We start from the raw sequence: 23,827 nt of genomic DNA, 5'->3' as shown, positions 1-23,827 counted from the left end.
CATTATGTAACAGATAGGTAGCCGTGTTGGTCTGCCATAGTCAAAACAAAATAAAAAAATTCCTTCCAGTAGCACCTTAAAGACCAACTGAGTTAGTTCTAGGTATGAGCTTTAAGGTGCGTGTATCTGAAGAAGTGTGCATGCACACAAAAGCTCATACCTAGAACTAACTTAGTTGGTCTTTAAGGTGCTACTGGAAGGAATTTTTTTATCCATTATGTAAGAAAGAAGTTGCCACAGACACCAACAAACTCAAATCCAGTTCGATTTCAGATTAAACCTCTGAATCATCAAAACAATTTATAGTTATTACAGCTGACTACTTTTTCCAGTGTGTGTGTGTGTGTGTGTGTGTTCAGCCAGTGCATAGAGGGCCACCTATGTGTTATGAAGATACTATTTTTACTTAAAAGAAACCAAACCATTTGTGCCAGAGTGTGCCTGATTGCTTGTGCTTTGTTTCAGAAAGGAATCTCTTGGGTCTCTAGATAAGGGGCAGGCTAAAAGATAGAGTGGGACACGGGTGGTGCTGTGGGGTAAACCACAGAGCCTAGGACTTCCCGATCAGAAGGTCGGCGGTTTGAATCTCCGTGACGGGGTGAGTTCCCGTTGCTTGGTCCCTGCTCCTGCCAACCTAGCAGTTCGAAAGCACGTCAAAGTGCAAGTAGATAAATAGGTACCGCTCCAGCGGGAAGGGAAATGGCTTTCCGTGTGCTGCTCTGGTTCTCCAGAAGCGGCTTAGTCATGCTGGCCACATGACCCGGAAGCTGTACACCGGCTCCCTCGGCCAATAAAGCGAGATGAGCGCTGCAACCCCAGGGTCAGCCAAGACTGGACCTAATGGTCAGGGGTCCCTTTACCTTTTTAAAAGATAGAGTGAGGTCTTCCACCTGAGGTTGACCACAAATACAAAGTCTCTCTGCATATGGGACCTTGCTGAAGCAGCCATCCAAGACTGCAGTGGGCGTCACTTAGAAACAGAGCTCAATAAAGGCATTTCTTACGGAAACTGGTGAGATAACTAGCTCTACAATGCTCTGCTTTGAAAGGGAGAAGAAGCAGTCCAAATTTTCCCTGAACACTCAGTCTGATCCCCCTGTAGCAAAAATTAGTTGCTTCTTGGAGATCCACAGAACACTTCTTTGCAAGATAAATATTATCTTTGTGGGGAAATAATGTGCCATATTGCAGAACAGACCCCCATTAGCAATAGATTGCATGTCTAATGGTTATGACAACCACACATTTCACCAGAGGGCAATCACTCTGTTATTGCTGTTTGTTTTAACTGACACTTTCTCTGAAACTCATTTGCAGCTAAGCAACTGTAAGCTCACAGCTTGGTTATAACTTTGTAGGAACCTTAATAAATCATGGCAAATTGGGCAGGTGGGAGGGGAGAGGAAGGAAGTTTAAAATCAACAGCGATCCATATCCAAAACTCCACAAACCATTTTCAAATAAAATAAGGACTGCTTATTTTATCACAAACACACCCTCTCCCTCTTCAAAGGTTTATTTGCATTCACTCAGACTGAGTGTCATCAACCATGCAAGTCTTTTCCTATTTACACATGGCCAAGCATGCATGTCTTAAATGAATATGAACCACATTTGTCTTAAGCACAAGGGAAATTTCAGACACATGCAGCTCTCCAGTTCGAAATCCAAGACCATAGACACAAGGGAAATTTCAGAAATTTGCAATTCTCAAAATAGAAATCCATGACCCTAGACACAAAGGTAATTTCAGGTAGGTCCAATTCTCCAAAGCAATAATCACCCATGACTCCCAAAGTCACCATCTTACAAAAATGGCCATCACCACAAGAGCCAACCCCTCTCCCACCCCTGAGAGCTGTTGCTATACCATTGATTCATCCTTGCCTCTGGACTGCAATAGCAGCTACCAGAAATTAAAAATTTGCCTTGGGACTTGTCCCCCCACTACACCAGCTCTCTGAAGGAACTTACAACCCAATGGGATGTTTGACTGGGTGTAGAGAGAGCTTTGCAGTTTCCAGAGCAAGAAAACAGATGACAGGTGGCAACAGGAGCGTCAAAGGTTTGGGCAACAAAGCAGACACCTTGGACAAAGTCTCAGGGATGCACCAATCCAACTAACATAGAAGGACCACAGCTCAATAGTAGAGCGGCTCCTTTGCACACAAAAGGTCTCTGACTCAATCTCCTGCTTGAAACCCTGGGGAGCCACTGTGTAGAGAAGACTGAGCAAGGAGGACCAATGGTCTGACACAGTATAATGCAGTTTCCCATGTCCCTTTCCTACAGGAAAATAAGGGTGGGTGGTTGTTTTTTGGAGAGCACTTTCAGCAAGGTAGCAAAGGGAATAAGATACAGTGGAAGCAAAAGGAAGAGTGGTTTGGTGGGGAAAGCATTAGCATTCCGTTTAGCAAGCATGGAAGGCTTTTGGAGAATTGGACACAGTGGGAAGAACCACCCTTTGGAATGTAGCCAATGTCAGTTCTACTCAGAGAAGGCCCATTGAAATTAATGGGTGTGCCTAGGCAATGCCCATTAACTTCATTGGGTCTACTCTGGGTAGAACTTAGCTGGATATGCTCCTTTGTAATCCACCTTTGAGTCTGCTTGCAGTTGATCCCAGGAAGGTGCCTTGTACCAATTCTGCCTAGTCTAGCAGAGTCTTTCCAGGGTTTCAGGGATACTCCCAGTCCTTCCTGAAGGTGCTAAGGATTTGACCTGAACCTTATGCATACATGGTGGATGTTCTTCTAAGGAGCTACAGCCCTTCTCCAAAATGTAAGATGCTGTCTTATACTGAGTCAGACCATTGGTTCATGTAGTTCAGTACTGTCTTGTACTGACTTGACAGCTCCTCTCCAGAGTTTCAGCCAGGGAAAATTCTCAACGCTACCTGGAGCTTTCTAAACACAAAGCAGATTATTCACCACTGAGCTCTGGCCCTTCCCTCAATGTGGGATATATAATCCAAAAGAAGAACTGGCACCCCAAAACACAAAAGTGAGCATTTTTACATTTCAGTTTAACTGGGCACTCCTATGCATGTTTCGTCAGAAGTTCCACTAAATTCAAGGGGGATTACTTTACACGATCAGTAATGTCTATATTAGCAGGAATGTAATTCAGATTAGAAATTAATCTCTCTTGGGATCTTACTTTCAAAGCAAAAAAATTTACAAACTAGAAAACGCAAACACGCTCCTGCGAACAAATGGCAGGCAAGACTCCCAAACGTGTCTTAAGTATGTGAGAAGCCCTCAAGGGAGAACGGAGGGGGCTCTTAAATCTTTAAAGGGAGCAGTTCCGGCGGGCGCGTTTACAGCACACTGGATAGAGGAAGGAAGGAAGAAACGGGAGGGTCAGCCAGAAGGCATCCGATCCCACCGCCACCATGCGAACAACGACGACTGAGGAAGGTTTGGGCAGAGCGGCTTCCACAGGATCAGCACCATGGAGAGAGCTCACTCAGGGCATGAAATAGTAACAGGAGTCCGGAGCCGCTCAGAGTTCAACCAGCGAAACGGCTGCGCGTAAAAGCGGAACGCAGCGATAAGTACCTTGGAGAGCACCCCGGGAGCCCTCTTACCAGCTGCCGCTATTTTGGCGCCTTTTGACCCAGCAACCTCCAACCGAAAGCATCGTCGTTTCGACCCCAGCATTCTTGAAACGCTTCTGTGCCCATCGTGAGGTTTCCCTGTGCCCTTGGTCCGTCCTCCTCCCGCTCTGCGCTCTTACCTGTCGTCGTTTTGAAAGCTCTGATCCCCCAAGAGCAGGTCCCGGAACCGGTAGCGAGGCGGCAAGGGAAGCACCTCGGAGTCCAGCTCGTTCATGGTCAAGGAGGAGATGTCCAGGATGACCCCGCTCTTCTGCTTGTTGGCGCCAGCCGTGCTGGTGCCGCCGCTTCGGTAGCCGCCCGTTGACGACTTCAGCCTGCGAGGAAGAGAGGGGCGAAGGAGATGAGAGGATGGAGCCAGGCTAGAGACTGTGCTCTCCTTTCCTACCCGCTGGACGGAAGCCTTGGCGGAGGAGGAAGGCGACTGCCCGCCGTTCAAAAACCTCCTCTGCAAAACTGGCTCCGGAGGCGCGTTCCCCGCGGATCTAACTTAGATTTCCTTTGGGGGTTGTGTGGAGTTGATTCCCTGGACTGCAAACGAGACACCGCTCTCTCTCTAACTGGGACACTCCAGCCCTCCAAATAAACATGATCTCCCAAGCCCCATCTGGCTTCGCATCCTTCAACCTCCCCTTTTGGTAGAAAGCTCTCGCTCTTTTAAAGGACCCTCACAAGCCTCCTTGAAGCCCAGAGGGGTATAGGCACAGTTTCTCCGGCAAAGAAAAGAATCCTTCCAGATTGACAGGCAATATCGAAGTAGGAGAGGAATTTCGGGGGGAAGAGGGAAGAGTATGAGGCACCCGGAGACAAAGCACAGCTCTGACTGACCGTCCTGCCAGCAACGAAGAGGGATGGGGAGGAAAGATCTTGAATCTGGACGTGTAGAGTGTCCACAGAGACACACTAAGAAGGCAAACATCTGGATCAGCAAAATGGGGGGAGGGAAGAGAAGAGATTTCAGCAAAAGTCAAGGAGAGGGGTTGGAGCCAACGAATTTCTATTCTGAGTAGACCCAACTGAAATCAATGACCTGAAGTTTGGGAGGTAGTGTGGGGGTAGTGTTGAGTGTCAGAGTATGACCCAGGAGACCAGGGTTCAAATCCCCCACTCAGCTATGAAGCTCACTGGAGGACTCTGGGCCAGTCACTGCCTCACAGTCTAACCTACCTCCCAGGGTTGTTGTGGGGTTTAAATGAGATGGGGGAGAACCATGTATGCCATTTGTAGAAATAGGTGTGTGACATAAATGCAATAAATAAATTTCAGTGGATATGTTCAAAGTAGAACTAACACTGGATGCAACTGTCCTTCTCTAGTGTAAGAATGTCATATATGCACATACATCATGTTCCACTGTCACCGTTGATGCAATCAATAAGGCTGCTGCTGCCTACCCAGGGATGCATTGCAGGGGTTGACTAGATGATCCTCGAGATCCCTTCCAACTCTACAATTCTATGATTCTATGATTCTATGATTCTATCCTGCATTCACTGACAAATCAAACTGGAATCCAGCTAGACTTTGGTAACAATTTACAGAAAGGTGGCTGTGTTGGTTGTTGTTTTTGTTTTGCTATAGCAGAATCCTTAAGATGCCACAAGATTAACACATTTATAATGGCACCTGCTTTTATGGACCACAGTCAGGGGAATTCTGTAGCTCAGTGGTAAGCGTCCCAAGATCAATCCCAGTCTGAAACTCTGGAGACCCACAGCCAAACTTGAGTAGGCAATACTGAGCCAGCAGGACCAATAGAGTTGGCATAAAGCAGTTACAACTTATTTGGGAGGTGGGACAGGTAACTCAGTGGTGGAGCATCTGCTTTGCATGCAGAAGGTCCCAGGTTCAATTCTTGGCATCTCCAAGTCAGACTGGAAAAGATAACCTGGAGGGCTACTGTTAGACCCTGTAGACCAGGGGTCGGCAACCTAAAGCCCATGGGCCACAAGCGGCCCACGGGGGTCACTTAACCAGCCCACAAGCTGCCCCTGAACCAAGCTGCCCACTAGACAAGTCCCCATGCTCTGCGCTAAACCGGTGCAGCGTGGTGCGGGGACTCACTTCCATGGTGCCAGAAATTGTGTCTGCGCATGCTCAGACGCCTAAAATTGCATCTGCGCACAGACGCCAGAAATCGTATCTGTGCAGACCCCAGAAATCGTGGCCATGCACACTCACACGAGTGCGGCCCACGGAGGGATCTCCACTGGAGTGAACCAGCCCAGGCAGGGTAAACCTTGCCAACCCTTGCTGCAGACAATACTAAGCTAGATAGACCAATGGCCTGACTCAATATAAGGCAGTGTCTAATGTTCCTATGTCCACTTCATCACTTGCATGATGTGTAACCCTTAATTGGCCAGCATGTATACATGCCAAAATTTTGTGTTTACACCAATGCTGTCTAGTCAAATTAATAACTGTAATGCCTTCTTAGTTGATTTTCTAATTATTTTACTTTCAGGTAATCATCACCACCTCTCATTTTGCTGTACACTTTCCACTGAACTCTCTCCATGTGCACATATGTTCGCCGATTCAAGGTTTACACATCATGCATCTGACAAACGTCTTATCCACACTTACTTTCCCCCCGCTTTTTCCAGGCACAGTCTGCACTTTAATGCTCTGTGTCAGGGTTTATTTTTTCCACAAGCTGCCTTCACAAACACACCCCACACTTTTTAAAGCTAAATCAGAGCAAACATCAATTCGGGTTTACCATGGATTGATGTTTGCTCCGATTGAGCTTTGAAGAGTAGGTTTTTGTGGGGAAAGCTCCAGAGCAAAAACAAAGGAGGGCACTCAGACACTGAGCTTTAAATTGTAGGCCATGCCTGGAAAAAGCAAAGGAAAAATAAGTGTGGGTAAGTGAGCTGTGCTGCATGAAAGCTTATGCCATTTTTTCATGTGTGTGTGTTTTTTTAATGCTTCAAGGTGCCACAAGAGTCTTTGTTGTTTTAGAAATCCATCAGTGGATTTCAGTTATGCCTTAAAGCAGTGGCCAATCTGATGGAGCAGGTTTTGGATTCCCCTCAACCTAAGGTGTTGGTGCTAATCCTAAATACTTTACATGGGTGTATGGAGAGCATCTCTGTAGATATAGTCCCTTGCAACACCTGGGCTAGTGTTTGAACCTGGGTTTAAATCTCCACTTGACCATGGTGTTTCCTAAGTGTCCTTGGGTCATTATCTCTCAGCCTTACCTACCTCACAGATAGCTGGGGGCTAAAATGGAGTGGGGAGAACCTTGAGCTCTTTGAAGAAAAGGTATAAATACAGTAAATAAAGCCATCTAATCCCCTTTTACAGCCATCTAAGCTAATAAGAACAAGATGGAAGGATAAGCTGCAACTGTTTGCAAGGTTCAATGTTCCAGAATTTACTACAATCTGAAACTCCCAAGATTGCAGGATAAGTTGCCTTATGTGTACACAATTGCAAAAGGCATGTTTGCCCCTTCCATGAGATATGGAAGCTCAAATCTCACCTTAGCACAAATTCCTCCAGCATTATTCCCATTGTCTGCAATTGTCTACAATTCAGCCCTGAATCATTAACATGATGAGCAGCAACAGATTGCTCATTGCCAGTCACTCAAGCTTTAACTGCATCACAGGCTTTGTAGTCTTAAACCAGAAGTGGGGAAGTTTTGGCCCTCCAGATGCTAATGGACTACTGTTCCCATCAGCCCCAGCCAGCGTGGGCAATATCCAGCAACATCTCAGGGGCACAGTTTTCCCCAGCCCTGTTTTAAATGACATTTTCTTTCCAATTCCCAATGGGCCTTAGTCCAAAAAGGGGCTATTGTGGAATTGGCTGATATTATAGGACAGAGCTTGTGCTTTGTTTCAGAAAGGAATCTCTTGGGTCTCTAGATAAGGGGCAGGCTAAAAGATAGAGTGGGACGCAGGTGGTGCTGTGGGGTAAACCACAGAGCCTAGGACTTCCCGATCAGAAGGTCGGCGGTTCGAATCCCTGCGACAGGGTGAGCTCCCATTGCTTGGTCCCTTCTCCTGCCAACCTAACAGTTCAAAAGCACATCAAAGTGCAAGTAGATAAATAGGTACTGCTCCAGCAGGAAGGTAAACGGCGTTTCCGTGCGCTGCTCTGGTTTGCCAGAAGCAGCTTAGTAATGCTGGCCACATGACCCAGAAGCTGTGCGCCGGGTCCCTCGGCCAATAAAGCGAGATGAGCGCCGCAACCCCAGAGTCGGCCATGACTGGACCTAATGGTCAGGGGTCCCTTTACCTTTACCTTTAGGATGAAGCATTGGCTTTCCAGATGCTGCTGGACTACAGCTCTTATCATCCATCACTGTTGTCCATGACAGCTGGAGCTGATGGGAGTTGTAGCTCAGCAACATCTGGAGGGCCAAAGATTCATCACATCTATTACAGGAGGTGCTTTTCTGCTTAAGGCTTAGCATATGATTGCAAGATGCTCAATGCCATGATGCTGGAAGGCACTGAAAACATTCTAGATGGACTTACAGCAGCTTGATTCAGCAAAAGTAATACACGTTTTGGGTAAGACTGCATCTGGGCAAGAGCCAGCAATTAGAGAGGAGACTGAGAGGAGATATGATAGCCATGCAGGATGGAGCAAGCTTGTTTTCTTCTGCTCCTGAGGTAGGACCATAACCAATGGCTTCAAGTTACAACAAAGGAGACTCTGGATAAGCATTAGGAAAAACTTTCTGAGGACTTCTGGTCCATTGCAGAGGAGAAGGGCGGTGTGCTAAGTGTCGTCCGCAACACAGAGCCAGCAGAAAGGCTTTGAGGGCAGCGCTAGAGCTCAGCGCACCCCCCCCCAAAAAAAAACCCACTCGGAAGGTGATGGGCTCTCCTTCTTTGGAGGTTTCTAAGCAGCGGTTGGATGGCCACCTGTCATGGTTGCTTTAGCTGAGATTCCTGCATTGCACGGGGTCAGACTAGATGACCCTCACGGTCCCTTCCAGCTCTACAATTTTATGATTCTATGAATTGGCTGGTGTTGATGGCAGCCCCAGAGTTTATTCCATGGTTTTGAACCTGGTCTGAGGCCTTGGCACCTACATAGCATCAGCTCTCATCAATACTGGGTGAAAGAGAGCAAAACTGAACAGCCTTTATCAGCCACATTTTCACCAGGGGAGAGGAGGAGGAGGAGGAGGAGGAGGAGGAGGAGGAGGAGGAGGAGGCTGTCTGGCTCCAGTAAACTGCTGTAAAGATGCATTCTTGTTTTAGTAGCTGAGGCACCTCCTAATATAGCTTGCCAAAGTGCTAAGAAGTCAATGAATTTGCCTAAAATTGCATTTCCTGGGTTGGTTGAGAAGCAAAGGGCATCTGAAATTTCTGCTGAAGGATGCACTGAGGAGCCTGAGGAAGCTGCTTTTCAGTGCTTTTGAGATCGAAGTTTCACCCAGCATGTGCTACTCATAAGTACCATTGCTTAATTCTATCCCCCTTGAGCAAGAGTGGGTAGAATCCTTTTTCTTTCTGGGAGCCAGACTGTGCTTAAATAATCAGAGCCAACTGAACTTAATCCACACAACCTAGAAGTGTTCAAAACCTAAGATCATAGAATTGTAGAGTTGGGAGGTACCCCAATGGTCACTTAGTCCAACCCCCTGCAACGCAAGAATCTCAACTAAAGCATCCATGGCAGGTGGCCATCCAACATCTGCTTAAAAACCCCCAAGGGAGGTGAGTCCACAACCTCCTGAGTGAGACTATTCCACTGTCGAGCCAGTGTGGTGTAGTGGTTAAGAGCAGTAGTCTCATAATCTGGGGAACCGGGTTCGCGTCTCCGCTCCCCCACATGCAGCCGCAGGGTGACCTTGGGCCAGTCACACTTCTCTGAAGTCTCTCAGCCCCACTCACCTCACAGAGTGTTTGTTGTGGGGGAGGAAGCGAAAGGAGAATGTTAGCCGCTTTGAGACTCCTTAAAGGGAGTGAAAGGCGGGATATCAAATCCAAACTCTTCTTCTTCTTCTTCTTACTGTCAGAAAGTTCTTTCTGATGTTTAGTCAGAATCTCCTTTCTTGCAACTTGAAGCTGTTGATTTGAGTCCTATGCTCCAGAGCAGGAGAAAACAAGCTTGCTCTGTCTTCCATGTGACAGCCCTTGAGATATTTGAAGATGGTTTATTATATCTCCTCTCAGACTCCTCTTTCCCAGACTATGCATACCCAACTCCTTCAAGTGGTCCCCATAAGGCTGAGTTTCCAGACCTTTTATCATCTTGGTTGCCCTCCTCTGCACACATCCTAGCTTTTCAATATCCTCCATAAATTGTGGCACCCATAACTGGACAGAGAACTCCAGGTGCGGTCTGGCCAAGGAAGAGTAGAGTGGTACTATTGCTCCCCATCCCCTTTGTTAACTAATTTTTACAAAAATCCAATATGTTCCATATTATATTAACACCAAATACCAATACCAATTCAAATACAACTCAATTACATAGCCAATTATAAATTTTGTGTGGCTTCCCACATGCTGTTCTTCAGGGTTTTATTCCCTTAAGTTCTGCCTCCAGACTGTTGTACTATTACTTCCCTTGATCGGGACACTATCTGTTGATGCAGCCTAGAATAGCATTGACTAATTCTGACCTTCTCACTAAGGTGCTCCAACAATTGAAAATTTATATAGATTTACTAATAACTGATTAGGGTTACCTGTTCCAAAAGATGCTGAAAGCTGCATATAATCAAAAACATTTTAAAAATAAAAAAAACCAACCACTGTAAAGTGATTCTTACACGTAGACAATATGTTATCAGTATCAAAACCCTCTCACTCATTCACACACCTGGCACCAGGTAAAACAGGTGTGGGGAACATTTGGCCCTCTAGGTGTTACTGAACTACAGTTTCCACCAGCTCTAGCAAGCATGGCCAATGGCCAGAGATGTTGGGAACTGCAGTTCAACAACATATGGAGGGCCAAAGGTCCCCCAGTTTTTTAAACATTAGAGCAACTCTGTTGGATGACACCAAAGGTCTGTCAAGTCCATTGTTCTGCTTGTAAAGGTGAGCAGCCAAATGTCTCATGGGCATGTTCTAGGGAATGCAGGGAAGGCTGCTCCATTTGAGCAAGTGGGGCACTGCCCCACCCATCTCAGTCTTCCCTCAGCCATCCCCCCCACACCTATTTACAACCAGCCTAAGGTGTGGTCCTGGCTGTCAGCTTCCTCCTCCTTATTGTCTCAGTGTTGCCCTTGCAGAACTATGCAAGGAGAAGGATGGTGGGGGAGAGAATAAAGTAAAATGAGTTGGCTCTGCCTGCCACTGACTCTGGGCTCCCTGCACTCCACCCCACAATTCCCAATGGATACTAGCCACCACTAAGGACATTGTCTGAAGACACATGTCCCAGCAACCTTGCTGAAGCTAAGTATAGGAAACTGCTTTATACAAAGTGAGATCAGAGGTCCACTTTGCTAAGTACTGTCCACTGCAGGGGTGAGGAACCTCAGGCCTGGGTGCTAAATGCAGGGCTCCAAGTCTCCCTGCCTGGCCCTCAAAGATTCTCCCCACCCCGCAGTGCAGTCAGAAGCACCTTTTCCTTATCCTTGTTAGTGCTCACATGCTTGGAGAAGGCAGGTGAGCAGGAAGCAACAGCAAAGAGGACAACCAGCCCTGCTGTGCTGCGAGCCACGACAGGGGCCTGGTGATGCCGATTTATTGATGGGACCCCTGGATACATGCCCATGGGCATAGCCAGAGGAGGCAGGGGGGCAGCTGCCCCCCACCCAGATCAAGTAAACAAATAAAAATACTTAACTAACTGCCCAATCATGTCACAGATAGCTTGGTTCTGCCCCCACCCCCATCCAAAGTCCTGCCCCTTCCCCTTGTAAAAATCCTTGCAACATGTACATGCCCACCACACCAGAGGAGGGGAGCATTTTTCATACTGAGGGCCACATTCCTTTCTGGGTAAGCCTCCAGGGGCCTCATGCCAGTGGTGGGTGGAGCCAGAGTCAAAGTGGGTGGGGCAATGAATATTACTTTTGCACAGTGGGCTGGTTTCTTCACACTTACACAAAGCACTCTATCTTCCATCCAGGCAAGCAAGAAGCATTACCCAAGCTCCATGACACATCCCAGCCAGGCAAAAACACTCAAGGAGGGTGCAAAGCAGAACTGGTAAGGGGTGTGGCCTGGGGAGAATCCCCAGGACCAGATAGAGAAGCTTGGAGGCTGAGGCTGAGCTTGAGTGTCCCATAGTTTCCCAAAATATAAAATACTCAAACATCTTGGGGGATCTTTGTTTTTTTGGGGGGACACCTAGATTCCAGCTGCTTCCCAGCTATGGATGGGCTCAAGTTACTTCAAATGGAACCATCACTGCTGATATCTGATCCCTCTGCACCCCAGTCTGTATGATCAGCATTACAAAAAAAAAGTCAGCAGTCCCCCACAGCATGCTGCAACATTCCTGAAACAACTAACAGCAGAGGCAAAGCATGTTGGCAGATGAAAACTAGAAGCACATTGTGGCACTGAACAGTTGGAAAGCTGTACTATCAAAGCACCGAGGAGTCAGAGGTGGCCTCCCGCAGAGGAAGGGAACACCCCCTGCAATCCATAGTGCAATTAGGCAATTTGAAACTCTGGACTTAGCAGTCTTATGGTGGAGAGCGTAGTTTCTTTATATACAGGTGAAACTCGAAAAATTAGAATATCGTGGAAAAGTTCATTTATTTCAGTAATTCAACTTAAAAGGTGAAACTAATATATGGGATCAACTCATGACATGCAAAGCAAGATATGCTTCCACTTCTCAGAGGTCCAATCTTGCTCTATTTGCAATCCTTGTTTTGCCAATTTCACTGAATATTCTAATTTTCTGAGATCGTTAATTTGGGGTTTTCAGCAGCTGTTCGCCATGATCATCACAATGATAACAAAGAAAGGCTTGACATATCTTGCTTTGCATGTCAAGAGTCGATCTCATGTATTAGTTTCACCTTTCAAGCTGAATTGCTGAAATCAATGAACTTTTCCATGATAGTCTAATTTTTCGAGTTTCACCTGTATATTGTGCATATTACTTACTTCCTTTAACAAGTGGCATGCCCTCCTGCTCATTATATAGAGTAGGGCTCTGGACATCAGCCCCAAAGTCCTGCTGTTGACTTTAGCACTACTAACTGACCTTCCTTTCTGCATAAATCACTAATCTGAGGCAAACTAAAACAGCAGGTCACACAGACATAGAACTGGCAGGTGCTCTGAGGGCAGATCTTCTGCTGGGAACCTGAGCCTGGTGGAGAACTCATGCAGAGACAAAGCAGGCAGTCCCCTTTGAGGGTGGGCATTTCTGCTGCATCACTTACGGAAAGCTCCAATCACCACTGATGCCACAAGAAGGGCCAGAATGACCACTCCTTGGCAGAGGCTGACCAGGAGGAGGCACAAGGCCAGACCAGTGATTCATTCAGAGGCCTTGGAGGTGAGACTCCTAGGTTTGGGAAAATACCATGTGATAAGGTGTCCTCCATGCTGACATCACTTGTGACAGAGGAAAAAACTGCACTGGGCTCCTTTTAAAATTGCTACATTCACCTTTTCCCAAAAAAAGGATGAAAGAGTCACACTTCCAGCTATATCCACACCAGTACCTGGAGCCAGCCAGCATGTCTCCTCTTCTGGCAGACACTGACCTCATCAGTTCCTGAGCGAGATCATCCCTCTTGGAACGATGACTCAACATCATATTGGGTGCAAGCATGCTGGGTGCTGAGCCTTGGGAATCAGCTGCTCAGCAAACACACTTTTTCAAATCAAGCACAGCAGAGGAAGACCCCGCAGCCAGGAAGCCTCTCCCACGCCGACAGGTGGGGTGGCTACAGCCCGTTCCAAAAATCCACTTCCTTAAACGAAGGCTCATCTGCCCCCACTTTGTTCTGCACCCAGAAACTGATGGGAAATCATCACACTCTCTTATTTCATCTCGGCAGGTCCAGAGGCTGCTGCCACTTTGCCAGTTTCCCCCACCCACGGCTCTCGGCGATCTCAGCTTCTGTGCTGAAGGATGACAACAGGCCTCCAGGCACACGCACAATGAAGAAACAGCAGGGAAAGAGGCAAAGCAGCTCACATGCACAGAGGAGGAACGCATGCCATATCCATCTCCAGAAGCCACTCCAATCCCTCATACAGTCGTGTGAGCTGGCTGAGTGACAACGCAAAAAAAGAGAGAGAAAGAAGGGGGGGAGATTTTCCTTTCTGGGAGTGCTGGTGGCTCATCCTCCTTCCTTCCCCACACGATTCATGTTATAATCACCTCTGCATGCTCAGGACTTATCCATCACTGCATTTCATATGTACTGTGATAGCTCTAATCACAGCAGATCATCAACCTCCTGCTTGGAAATGCAGGAATTCCGGAATAAAGAGCTTTCAGGGGTGCAAAGCCCTGTCGTTATCTAAGTGTACAAACTACCTGAAACCAGGGCAGGTGGTATTTTTGCACCCAAAGGGTAGCATTCCTTAAAGAGTAGCCTTGCGGGGCCACAGGTCAGAGGTGGGTGTGGCCAGGGGCAAAAGTGGGTGGAGCAATGGGTGTGAATCTTACCTGTGTATGCTAATAGGCTAGTTTCTACTCACACATGCTCCTCTCTCTGTTTTCCATCCAGGGTAGCAGGAGGCACCACCAGAGCTCAAGGGCACATTCCAGCCAGGCAAAAACACCTGAGGAGGGTGCAAAGCAGGGCTTGCGAGGGGTGTGTGTCCAGAGGGTCAGAGTGAAAGGCCTAGAAGGCTGCACTTGGCCCCTGGACCTGACGTTCCCAACCCCTGCCTTGCAACTACTCTGCAAGGTAAGTCAGTACCCTCCCTTTGTCCCGAGTTGCCTTTAGACTGCAGAACTGACCTCCTCCACCAGCCAGCAGAACTGAGGGCTACTGAGAGGCTGTTCCACCAGACTCCAATTAAGGCTCTTATGGAGCAAGAGGGAAATCAAGTTGGGCTCCTCCACTGGCCAGAGAAGGAGCAGGTGCAAGGAGTTTGCTTTCATTCCCTCTCTGTGAGAAAGAACTCTAAAATGCAGGTTGTTCTGAATTCCTCCCCATCCTGATTGCCTCCCAGCTTGATCTCATGTCTGGATAAATCACTCTGCTTAGTTGCTAAATAATACCTCCAGACCACCCCTCTTAACTGACTTACTGATAACCCTTAAGGCACCTCATCAAATGATCTCCATTGTTACACTTCCAACAGGAGTAATATAAGCAGTGTTCAGGAAAAGGTACCAGGAGCTGAACAGAAGGCTCTGGGGCGAGATCCAGGCTTACATTAAGCCTCTGTGCAATATTATGGCGTATCATAGAATTGTAGAGTTGGAAGGACCACGAGGGCCACCTGGTCCAATAAAGGAAACTTTTGCCCAGCCTGGGATTTGAACCCATGACAATGAGATTAAGAGACTCATTCTCCACTGGCTGAGCTATGCATTTTCTCAGCTTAATATTTCTCAGCCAGCTTTTGCTCTCAGCAGCATTCCTGTAATGATGGGCTGCTTGATGGAAATCTTACTTAACTGCTCCCATGAGTGATACGGCTTTTCATCCCAAGCCACAATTCCCACCATCCTTTAAATATTTCAGTCTCCTTTGGTGGAGCACTTGCCTGCAGGGAGCCCACAAATGCCCATTCCTGATAATCTTTCTAATGAGACAGGGATGAAGAACCTTCTGCAGTCAGGGGGCCACATTCCCTTGCATGAAATCTTCCAGGGGCCACATGCCAAGGGCAGGGTGGGGCCCGGGGCAAAAGCAATCAGAGCAATAGATGCAGCTCCAGTACAGTAGGCTATAATCCAGCCACACAATGTCAGGCACTGGCTGGGTGAAGAGGAATGGTGGGAGCCTCCAGCTGAAGAACCCCCCAGGGAAGCAGCTGGGGAGGAAAGCACACAACCAGAAATGTGGTGTTGCAAGTCTGAAGACAGGTCAGAGGAGAAAGGACGCTGGGAGGTGGAAGAAACAACAGGCTCAAGGGAAAGAGAAGACCAGAGGCTGAAAACCCTTTGTAGGCTTGCCAGAAGGAACAACCCCCTGTGACGTTAACATATGAGAGTGCTGGAGGTGAAATAGTTAAACAAGTTACCCAATCAGAACCCGGGGGTGGAGTCAGAGGGACTATAAAACCAGCTCTGGGAGGAGCGAAGGAGGAGTTCGTTGGGAGTTGGGTGGTTGGTTGGAGTGGGAGTGAATTGGGATAGAGTCTGTGGGTAGGCTGAGTTAGTATAGCAAAATAAGCTGACTCAGGAACAGTTAGGGGCTAGAAAGACAAGTAAATATCTGCGAGGTGGTTTAGTGAGTGAGAGCAAGTAGCGGAAGTTATAGGTCTGGATAGGCACCCCATGATTTTAATTGACCGATACCGGTTATGAAACCACACGCTTGTTAAACTGCAATAAATAAACGGAAGTTTATGTTTCAGTTTAACCCTGACTGGACTCAGTATTGTCCCAGGTAGGGCGTGGGTGGTGGTAGCGGGAGATAAAGTGGTGGCACAGGGATCAATAGACGGTGAAACGTCCAGGGACCCTGTGTGATCGCCGCCACCACCCCTTCCCTTTCACATTGCTGGGGGGAATCTCTCAACATGGGGAGAAAAGAAAGCCCCATTTTTCCAGTTCCACCGATGGGCTTCGTTCATGAGATGAATCCCACCCAGAAAACTTGGAAAGGATATTCAATATGAGGATTCCAAAGCAGAAAAGCTGGCAACTTGGAAAAGGTCAGGTTTTGGCTCACACCTCTGTTTAGAAGTTGAGCCCCATCAAGCTTGCCAACCTCCTGAGTTATAGGAGACGGGAGCACAACTTTCTGACTGTGCAGTTTGGATATAGGGAAGCTGAACTCTAATGAACTTTGGCTGCCAGATCCATTACTCCTGATGGGTTTCATTCCCTCTTTCCCACCCAACCCAGCATTTCTGATTCCACAACTAGGTCACTTTGCACGTAGCTCAGAGTCAGTCTTCAAGTCAGCCAATCTCTCTCGTGAGAAATGGCACACTCATGGAATTCCGTAGAGTATGGAAAATATCTTGGGGAAAGCAGGACTTGCTCAGAGGCAAAACTCAACCACTGGCATAATTATTTTTTTTAATGGAGTCAGCTTTATTAATATCAGCAGGAGATGCCTGGCCTGAGCAGTTATCAGCCCTAATAGAATTTAAAAGAATTAGCTTCAGTCATCACTTTGACAGGCTGCACAGATGGATGCTTAATGGCTTTCATGCTGAGCCCAGGCCTGGTACCAGAAACTGTTCTCATAGGAACCCCGGACAACCCACAAGTGGAAGACTTGGAGGAGCAAGTAGGTCCCCTGTAACCATTGTTGGTGACCCCCTGAAGGGGCTCCCAGTCCTTGAGAAAAGTTCGGGTCAAAGAAAGGCAACCTAGCACACATCTATGAAGTCACTGCACAGCTCATGAGCAAGGGGTCTCCTCATGAGCAAGCAGTTCATAAAACGGCTTCACTACCAACAGTGGTGGTTTGGGTGTTGTCTTGGGAACCTAAAGTATGTAAGGCATCCTTTGGGAGTCTTACAACAGGTGGAAATAACCAAAGTCCCTGGCTTCTTGGTCAGATGATATTGCCTAGCATTGGTGCATGTTGCTTGAGCACCTGATGGTGGTGCCTCACCTTGCCTCTAGATCATGTTTTCATGCTGGACACTGGCTCCTTTGGACAGTGCTGCACATGCAACCTTATTCTGGTTGGTGAGGGTTTTGTGAAGAGGCTTATAATAAATCGTAATAATACTGTTGCCTTTGTTATTGTGCTATATATTTGTTATGTACTGAGTTGAATAGGCTCCAAACTGCAGCAGTCTGGTTGGTCCTAGAACAATAGGATCCAAAATGCAGCAGTCTGATTGGTCCTAGAACAATAGGATTCAGAATGCAGCAGTCTGATTGGTCCTAGAACAATGCAGCAGTATGACTGGTTGGCAGGAACCACCCAATCATGCTCCAGATAGAAGTGAATCCACAACCTGATTGGCTTACAGTAGAATTCCGGAATTAGCCAATTATGTGTAGCCCATTGTGTAAATAATGTATATAAAGCAGATACTTTGAGGGGACTTTCATTCATTCCTCCTCACCACTATGAGCTGAATAAAGAGCATGAAATCACTTTGCGACTCTGAGTATATTTCAATATATTTGTGTTTTACGTTGTAAACCGCCCTGTGATCTCTGGATGAAGGGCAGAATAGAAATTTAATTAATTAATTAATTTAAAAACCCTCCTTGAAGTGGGACCCCACTTCTCCCCAAGGGCACCCACAGGAGTGCTGTGCAGATGGTGGCATTACGTACATTTGCCCAATGACAGCACAATAACTTTGTTCCCTCTAGAGCAGTGGTTCTCAATTAGGGGTCCCCTGGGGGTCCATGGATTACACTCAGGGGGTCCGCGGCACCACCCCCTGCCAGGGATTCGCTTATCTTGCTAATTGGACAGTGAGAGCCTTCCACGAGTCATCCAGCCTCTGCTCACAACCAGCGCCTGCTTCCTGGTAGAGGAAAAACTTGTGAAATATTTGCTGAATGGCAAGTGAGGTGCGATTGGGCACAAACCTCTGGCACAGTTTCTTAGGGCTCTTGCAATGGGGGGGGGGGAGAGTGCAAACAGCTCACATGCTTATCGTTTAAAAAAATGTAAGGATTCCTTCTCCCCGCTCTCTACTTTTTAACTGAAAAGAACTTCTAATCGCTTTCAACGGCGATCAAGTTTAGAGGACTCTCCCACTGCTTGTAGGTAGAGTTTTCAATGAATCTTGCCTGATGAGTTTGGGATTCATGTCTCATCTTGGAAGTCCAATAGGGGAAGCAGTTAAGCACATTGCCACTATGATTAGCACAACAGCTCAACCTCTGATGATTTAGTTTAGTGCTAGGGTTGGGCGATACTTTCTTTTCAACTTTGTGATATATCAGCAGCTAAATACCGGTATATGCAGATATATCATGATGACTGGACTTTATCTCGACTGCTACGTTCCACCTTAGGGAAGGAAGAAGCAGCTGAGATACATGGCCCAGTCCTACACCGTGAGCAAGTCCTGTCCGGGCTCCATGCAATCGGAGAGGGCGCTTCAGAGCCAAACAGTCAATAGCCCTGGTTAACTCCACATTCCAGCAGGCCACCATGGAATCAGCTGAAAGGCCATCAACATGGGATAAAGCATCCCCTACCACTCTCTGGAAACCATTTGGATCCATTAAGTGGTGGGGGCGGACCATCCGAATCGGTCCCACCTCCCTGCAGAGGGGAAGGGTCGTGGAGAAGTCCAGTTGCACCAGAACAATGGCACTTCTTTAGTTTTGCTTTTACTAAGTGTCAGATCACCAACATCCATTGCTAATATGTACCATCTCAGATTAGAAGTAAGGAATAGCATGTTTGAATATTCTCTCTATAAAAAGCCTTCTGCATATAGAGTAATTGCAAGTTAGGTACACAATTACTTTACTTTCTTTCTTTATTTGTAGTGGAGCAATGGAGACAAGTTTTTCCTACTGTCTGGGGATAGGCAATTTGTGATAATATCACAAATTTTGTGTTCTTTTTTTAAAAAAATATGCCTAAAATCCTTTGCTTATTAGGGGCTAACCAGCATTTTATTCAAAAAATTGCTTTGCACAGGTAACAACCATAGAGTTATCAAAATTTTCAAAAGTAGGGGGTCCGTGGCTTGGATTTGAAAAATAGAGGGTCCTCAGTAAATAGCTAATTAGAAATCACTGGTATAGAGCACTACTATTATTAACACACAAATATCTGCAATGAGTTGCCTTCGAAGATGCTCAAGGAACATCAGTTAGCCTAAAATCAGTAGAAGCTGGTCCACGAGGCTGAAAGGGTTACTGCCCCACCAACTTCAGTCTGCCTTCAGCTGGCCCCGACCTGCCTGCTTGCCTTTTTCCAATTAATATTTATTGGGGGTTTACTTTTTCTTTTTTCAAATTTCCACCTGCCTTCTTTCCTACTTACAACTAATGGGGGGGGGGGGGAGAGCGCTATCAGATTCCTCCTTCTTAGTCACAGTGTTGCCCTTATACAACTCAGCAGCAAGGAGTAGTCTGGGGATGCAATGGAAATTAATTGGCTCCACCTGCTCTGGCGCCACCTACAGTTGGGCTCCTTGCTTTCCACCCTACCAGTCCCAAAGGGAGCCAGACACCACGGTTCTTAACAGGGCTGTGAGGTTGTTCACTGGGACAGGGTGCTTTGATCATACTTATGTCAGGGCTTTCTCATCTGCACTGTCTTCCAGTCCATCCAGTCCTTTGTAAGGCCCTGGTAGCAGGGTTCTGGAAAAGGCTGCCTCTTCCCACACATCCCTTCCCAGACCTTGCAGTCCTCTTTGGTGACCTTTATCCAGGCACCCCCTGCCAAGGGAGGTATGGCTAGCAGCTACTAGAGAGGGGGTCTTTTTGGTGTTGGCATCCCAATTAAGGAATGCTCTCCCTATAGGGATTCACTTGGGCCCTACTCTGCAGTCTTTCTGGTGACAGGTAAAGACCCTTTTTATGTTCTCAGGCAGTATTACTATCATCACCATTGATTTATTATTCTCTTTCTATACAGTTGTCTCAAAGCAACATAAAAGCAGCATAAACAAAAAAAAAAAACAAAAAAAACACCCTGATAAAGCCCAAAAAACCAACAGATATTTTTAAAACAAAACTTACATCATACAAAATAGACACTCATGGCAAAGACTCATTTATCCAGCTGGGAAAGCGTATTGGAACAAAAATGTATTCCATTTTTGTGGTTGGGCAATGCTGAGAGTGGGTGCCTGTCATAGCTCAACAGGAATGCTGTTCCACATAGCATATGGTTACCAGACGTCCCCGTTTCCTGGGGACAGTCCCCGGATTTACAAATCTGTCCACAGAAAAAATCCGTCCCCGGAATGTCCCCAGATTTCATTTAATGTCCCTGGATTTATATTTTTTAAGTGTGGTAGATTTATTAGTAGGGAATGAATGTTGCGTGATTGGTTCAACGGCACAAGACACATTATATGGGGACTTCCAGCGAGGCAAAATGGTGGGCGCCACGGCAGCGGGCAGCTCCTGAAGCCAGCCAGAGACAACTGCACTACCAGGCTTGCTCCGGGCTACTGAGACTGTCACTGCTGCTGCCACTGTCGAGGGGGAACTGGGGACGCCCGGCACGTCAACCCCAGAAAACCCCGGAGCCGATGCAGGGAGAAGGAGGATAGGAGAAAGAAGCGAGAGAAAGAGGAAGGAGAAAAAAAGAGGGGAGCCCTGACCTTGCCACACCACTACCACCGCCGCCACTAAGGAGAGGTAGGAGAGCACTGGAATCATAGAATCATAGAATCATAGAGTTGGAAGAGACCACAAGGGCCATCGAGTCCAACCCCCTGCCAAGCAGGAAACACCATCAGAGCACTCCTGACATATGGTTGTCAAGCCTCTGCTTAAAGACCTCCAAAGAAGGAGACTCCACCACACTCCTTGGCAGCAAATTCCACTGTCGAACAGCTCTTACTGTCAGGAAGTTCTTCCTAATGTTTAGGTGGAATCTTCTTTCTTGTAGTTTGGAGCCATTGCTCCGTGTCCGCTTCTCTGGAGCAGCAGAAAACAACCTTTCTCCCTCCTCTATGTGACATCCTTTTATATATTTGAACATGGCTATCATATCACCCCTTAACCTCCTCTTCTCCAGGCTAAACATGCCCAGCTCCCTTAGCCGTTCCTCGTAAGGCATCGTTTCCAGGCCTTTGACCATTTTGGTTGCCCTCCTCTGGACACGTTCCAGTTTGTCAGTGTCCTTCTTGAACTGTGCTGCCCAGAATGGAAGGGCAAGGACACATGGCCAATCATACTCCACGGCAGCTAGTGTTCCAAGAGAGCAGGCCGGGGCCCAGAGGAAGGCCACGTCACAGAGGAGACCACAGAAGAGAAGATATTACGTTTCTTTTTTAAAAAATAACTTTTTTTAATAACTTTTTTTTCTCTTTTCAATAATAAAAAAGAAAGTGTCCCCAGATTCTTTGGAAAAAAAATCTGGTAACCTTAACACAGCAGGCTTCTCAGCAGCAGCATAGCTAGCCGCTCGAGTGCCTGATGCAGGGGCGTGTCCTGCAGCCAGGGGCGGGGGCGATCCACCCATGGGGGTGGGGCAAGCCTGTCAGATGCTTGGAGCCTCTCCGCTGCCTCCCCCTCAGCTGTAGGGCGGCTGAGGGAGAGGCAGTGGGCATACACAAGTCCCACACTGCCATTTCAGGCAGCTCGGAACCTGCAGGCACCTATGCCACCACGTCACTCCTAAAAAGTTTCGTGAGCCCATTTTTTTTATTATTATTTTAAACTCATTTTTCCACACACTCCCTCTCAGTGATGACACCGGGGGGGGGGCTGCAGCCCCCCGCACCCCCACTTCCTCCGCCACTGCTTCTCAGATCCTTGGAACTAGCAAGAGAATATCTCCTACAGGCCACAGTGAACTACTGGGTATATAAGGGATAATGCAGTCTCTCAAGAAACATATAGGACCCTATATATTAGTACCAACACCTTGAGCTTTGTCCAGCAACAGATTGGCATTTTAAAGCTATTCTTACTGTCCTTACTAAACTTTAAAGTTGTTGAAGTTAAAATATTGCCCTGGGAATTTTTATACTATCCGTTCTCACAGCTTATCATCAGATTGTACCATATTCTATTCAAAGCAGGTCTGCTGATATTAATGGATCTAATGGATCACATTGCTAGGGCTAAAAGGTTGCTGGAAATCCCTGGAAATCTCTCCCAATATGTGGGCTTTGGGGCTTCAGCAAATGTCTCAACCAGATCAACACTGACACACACCAATAAGGATATTTTATTCCACAGCAGAAAATAAACAAAGCAATCACACCCTTTCACAGCAAAACATGCAGACTTACAAACTCAGAAGCCAAGTAGAAAAGCAGTGATCTCTATCAATGAAGGACATCTCTGAATAGCAGCAACCATCAAGGATTTGCCTCAACTGCTCAAGGAGTGGGAGCAAAGAAAGGTTGAGTTCTCTTCTTACCTCCTATTAATGCCTTATTTTATAATTATTGATTTCTGTGCTAGAGCTGGCAAGTCCATTGGTTAAAATTATGTCTCCCTATGGAAAATGACAATAACTGTTGTCATTTTTTCTTCCTTTTTCATCCTACTTTACTTAACCACAGGATGATCTGGGGTTCTAAATCACAGAGAACCCTCTTCAGTTACTGTTTGCATCTGTTTTCCTGTTGCAAGAAACTGGCATTGACCTGAAAGTTCATTAAACCTGAGCAAAACTTTAATACAGCAGCTATCAATTCCTTATTTATGCTCTTTAACACTCAACTTTGATTTAACTAAAAATAATAATTCAGTAATAAGCAATTTCTTAATTACATCAAGTATCCTGAATCAGTATTTATAATACAAAGGTTTCATATTTAAATCAGCACCAGAGAAGGCTGTTTCCCTAACACAAGCCTACTTCTAATCAATGCGAACACACAATGTGTAGTGTGTTTTCACAAAACTGGTAAACTGAAAACTTTAATAATAATGTTCATTATTTTCAATAGGTCTAAGTATGAGTATGACTAGAAGTGGATAAAACTAATTGTGTTTTAATGTTCTCATTCATAGACAGTTACTTTGCCTCCATGCTGCCAATATTTTGTGGGAAGGCACAAGGCAGAAATTTCGCTTTCCGCCATTGAAGTGGGTTAAAAGGGCTCGGTTGTCCTAGAGCAACAAATTCAGTTTAAAAATAGACAGACTATTTGCAATTAAGGAGAGGTCAAGCTGGAAGAATTATCATATTGTGCCGACTGGAGTTGATGGGAGTTATAGTTCAAGGCACCAGGAGGTCACAAGGTTGGCAGAAGCTGATTTTAATCAAATCACACCTGCCGCACTTCACCCAAACAAACAGAATGATTCAGAAAGTAATATGCTGAATGTGGCATTGCAGTCAATTTCAGATTGCAGGAATGTTCGATTTAAACTCCTAGACTTGCCCTAGCCACTAACTAATACAGGCAGAAAGCTTTTCTTACATGCTGCTGGTGATCTCAGCTGAGTCTGGACTCAGAAGTCTCTCCTGGCAAACGGGCTCTGCAGATTTGCTTTCCGCTGAGGACTTTCTGGAGTCTGCTAACTCCACCTGAAGATACTCCA

At 46.6% G+C, this 23,827-nt stretch overlaps 1 protein-coding gene across 6 annotated transcripts in view; it reads right to left on the bottom strand.

The window, feature by feature from the left end:
- Nucleotides 1–23,827, bottom strand: part of KCNT1 (potassium sodium-activated channel subfamily T member 1) — a 208,940-nt gene that overhangs the window by 174,078 nt on the left and 11,035 nt on the right. For all 6 annotated transcript variants that reach the window (XM_081847469.1, XM_081847473.1, XM_081847472.1 and 3 more), the window contains one exon: nt 3,739–3,933. In XM_081847469.1, the coding sequence (XP_081703595.1) occupies nt 3,739–3,933 (195 nt within the window). The remainder of the gene's footprint in view (nt 1–3,738; nt 3,934–23,827) is intronic.

The sequence above is a fragment of the Podarcis erhardii genome, assembly GCF_964252035.2.
Source record: "Podarcis erhardii genome assembly, chromosome: Z".
Lineage (NCBI taxonomy): Eukaryota > Metazoa > Chordata > Lepidosauria > Squamata > Lacertidae > Podarcis > Podarcis erhardii.
This window is presented reverse-complemented; position numbering and strand designations above follow the sequence as displayed.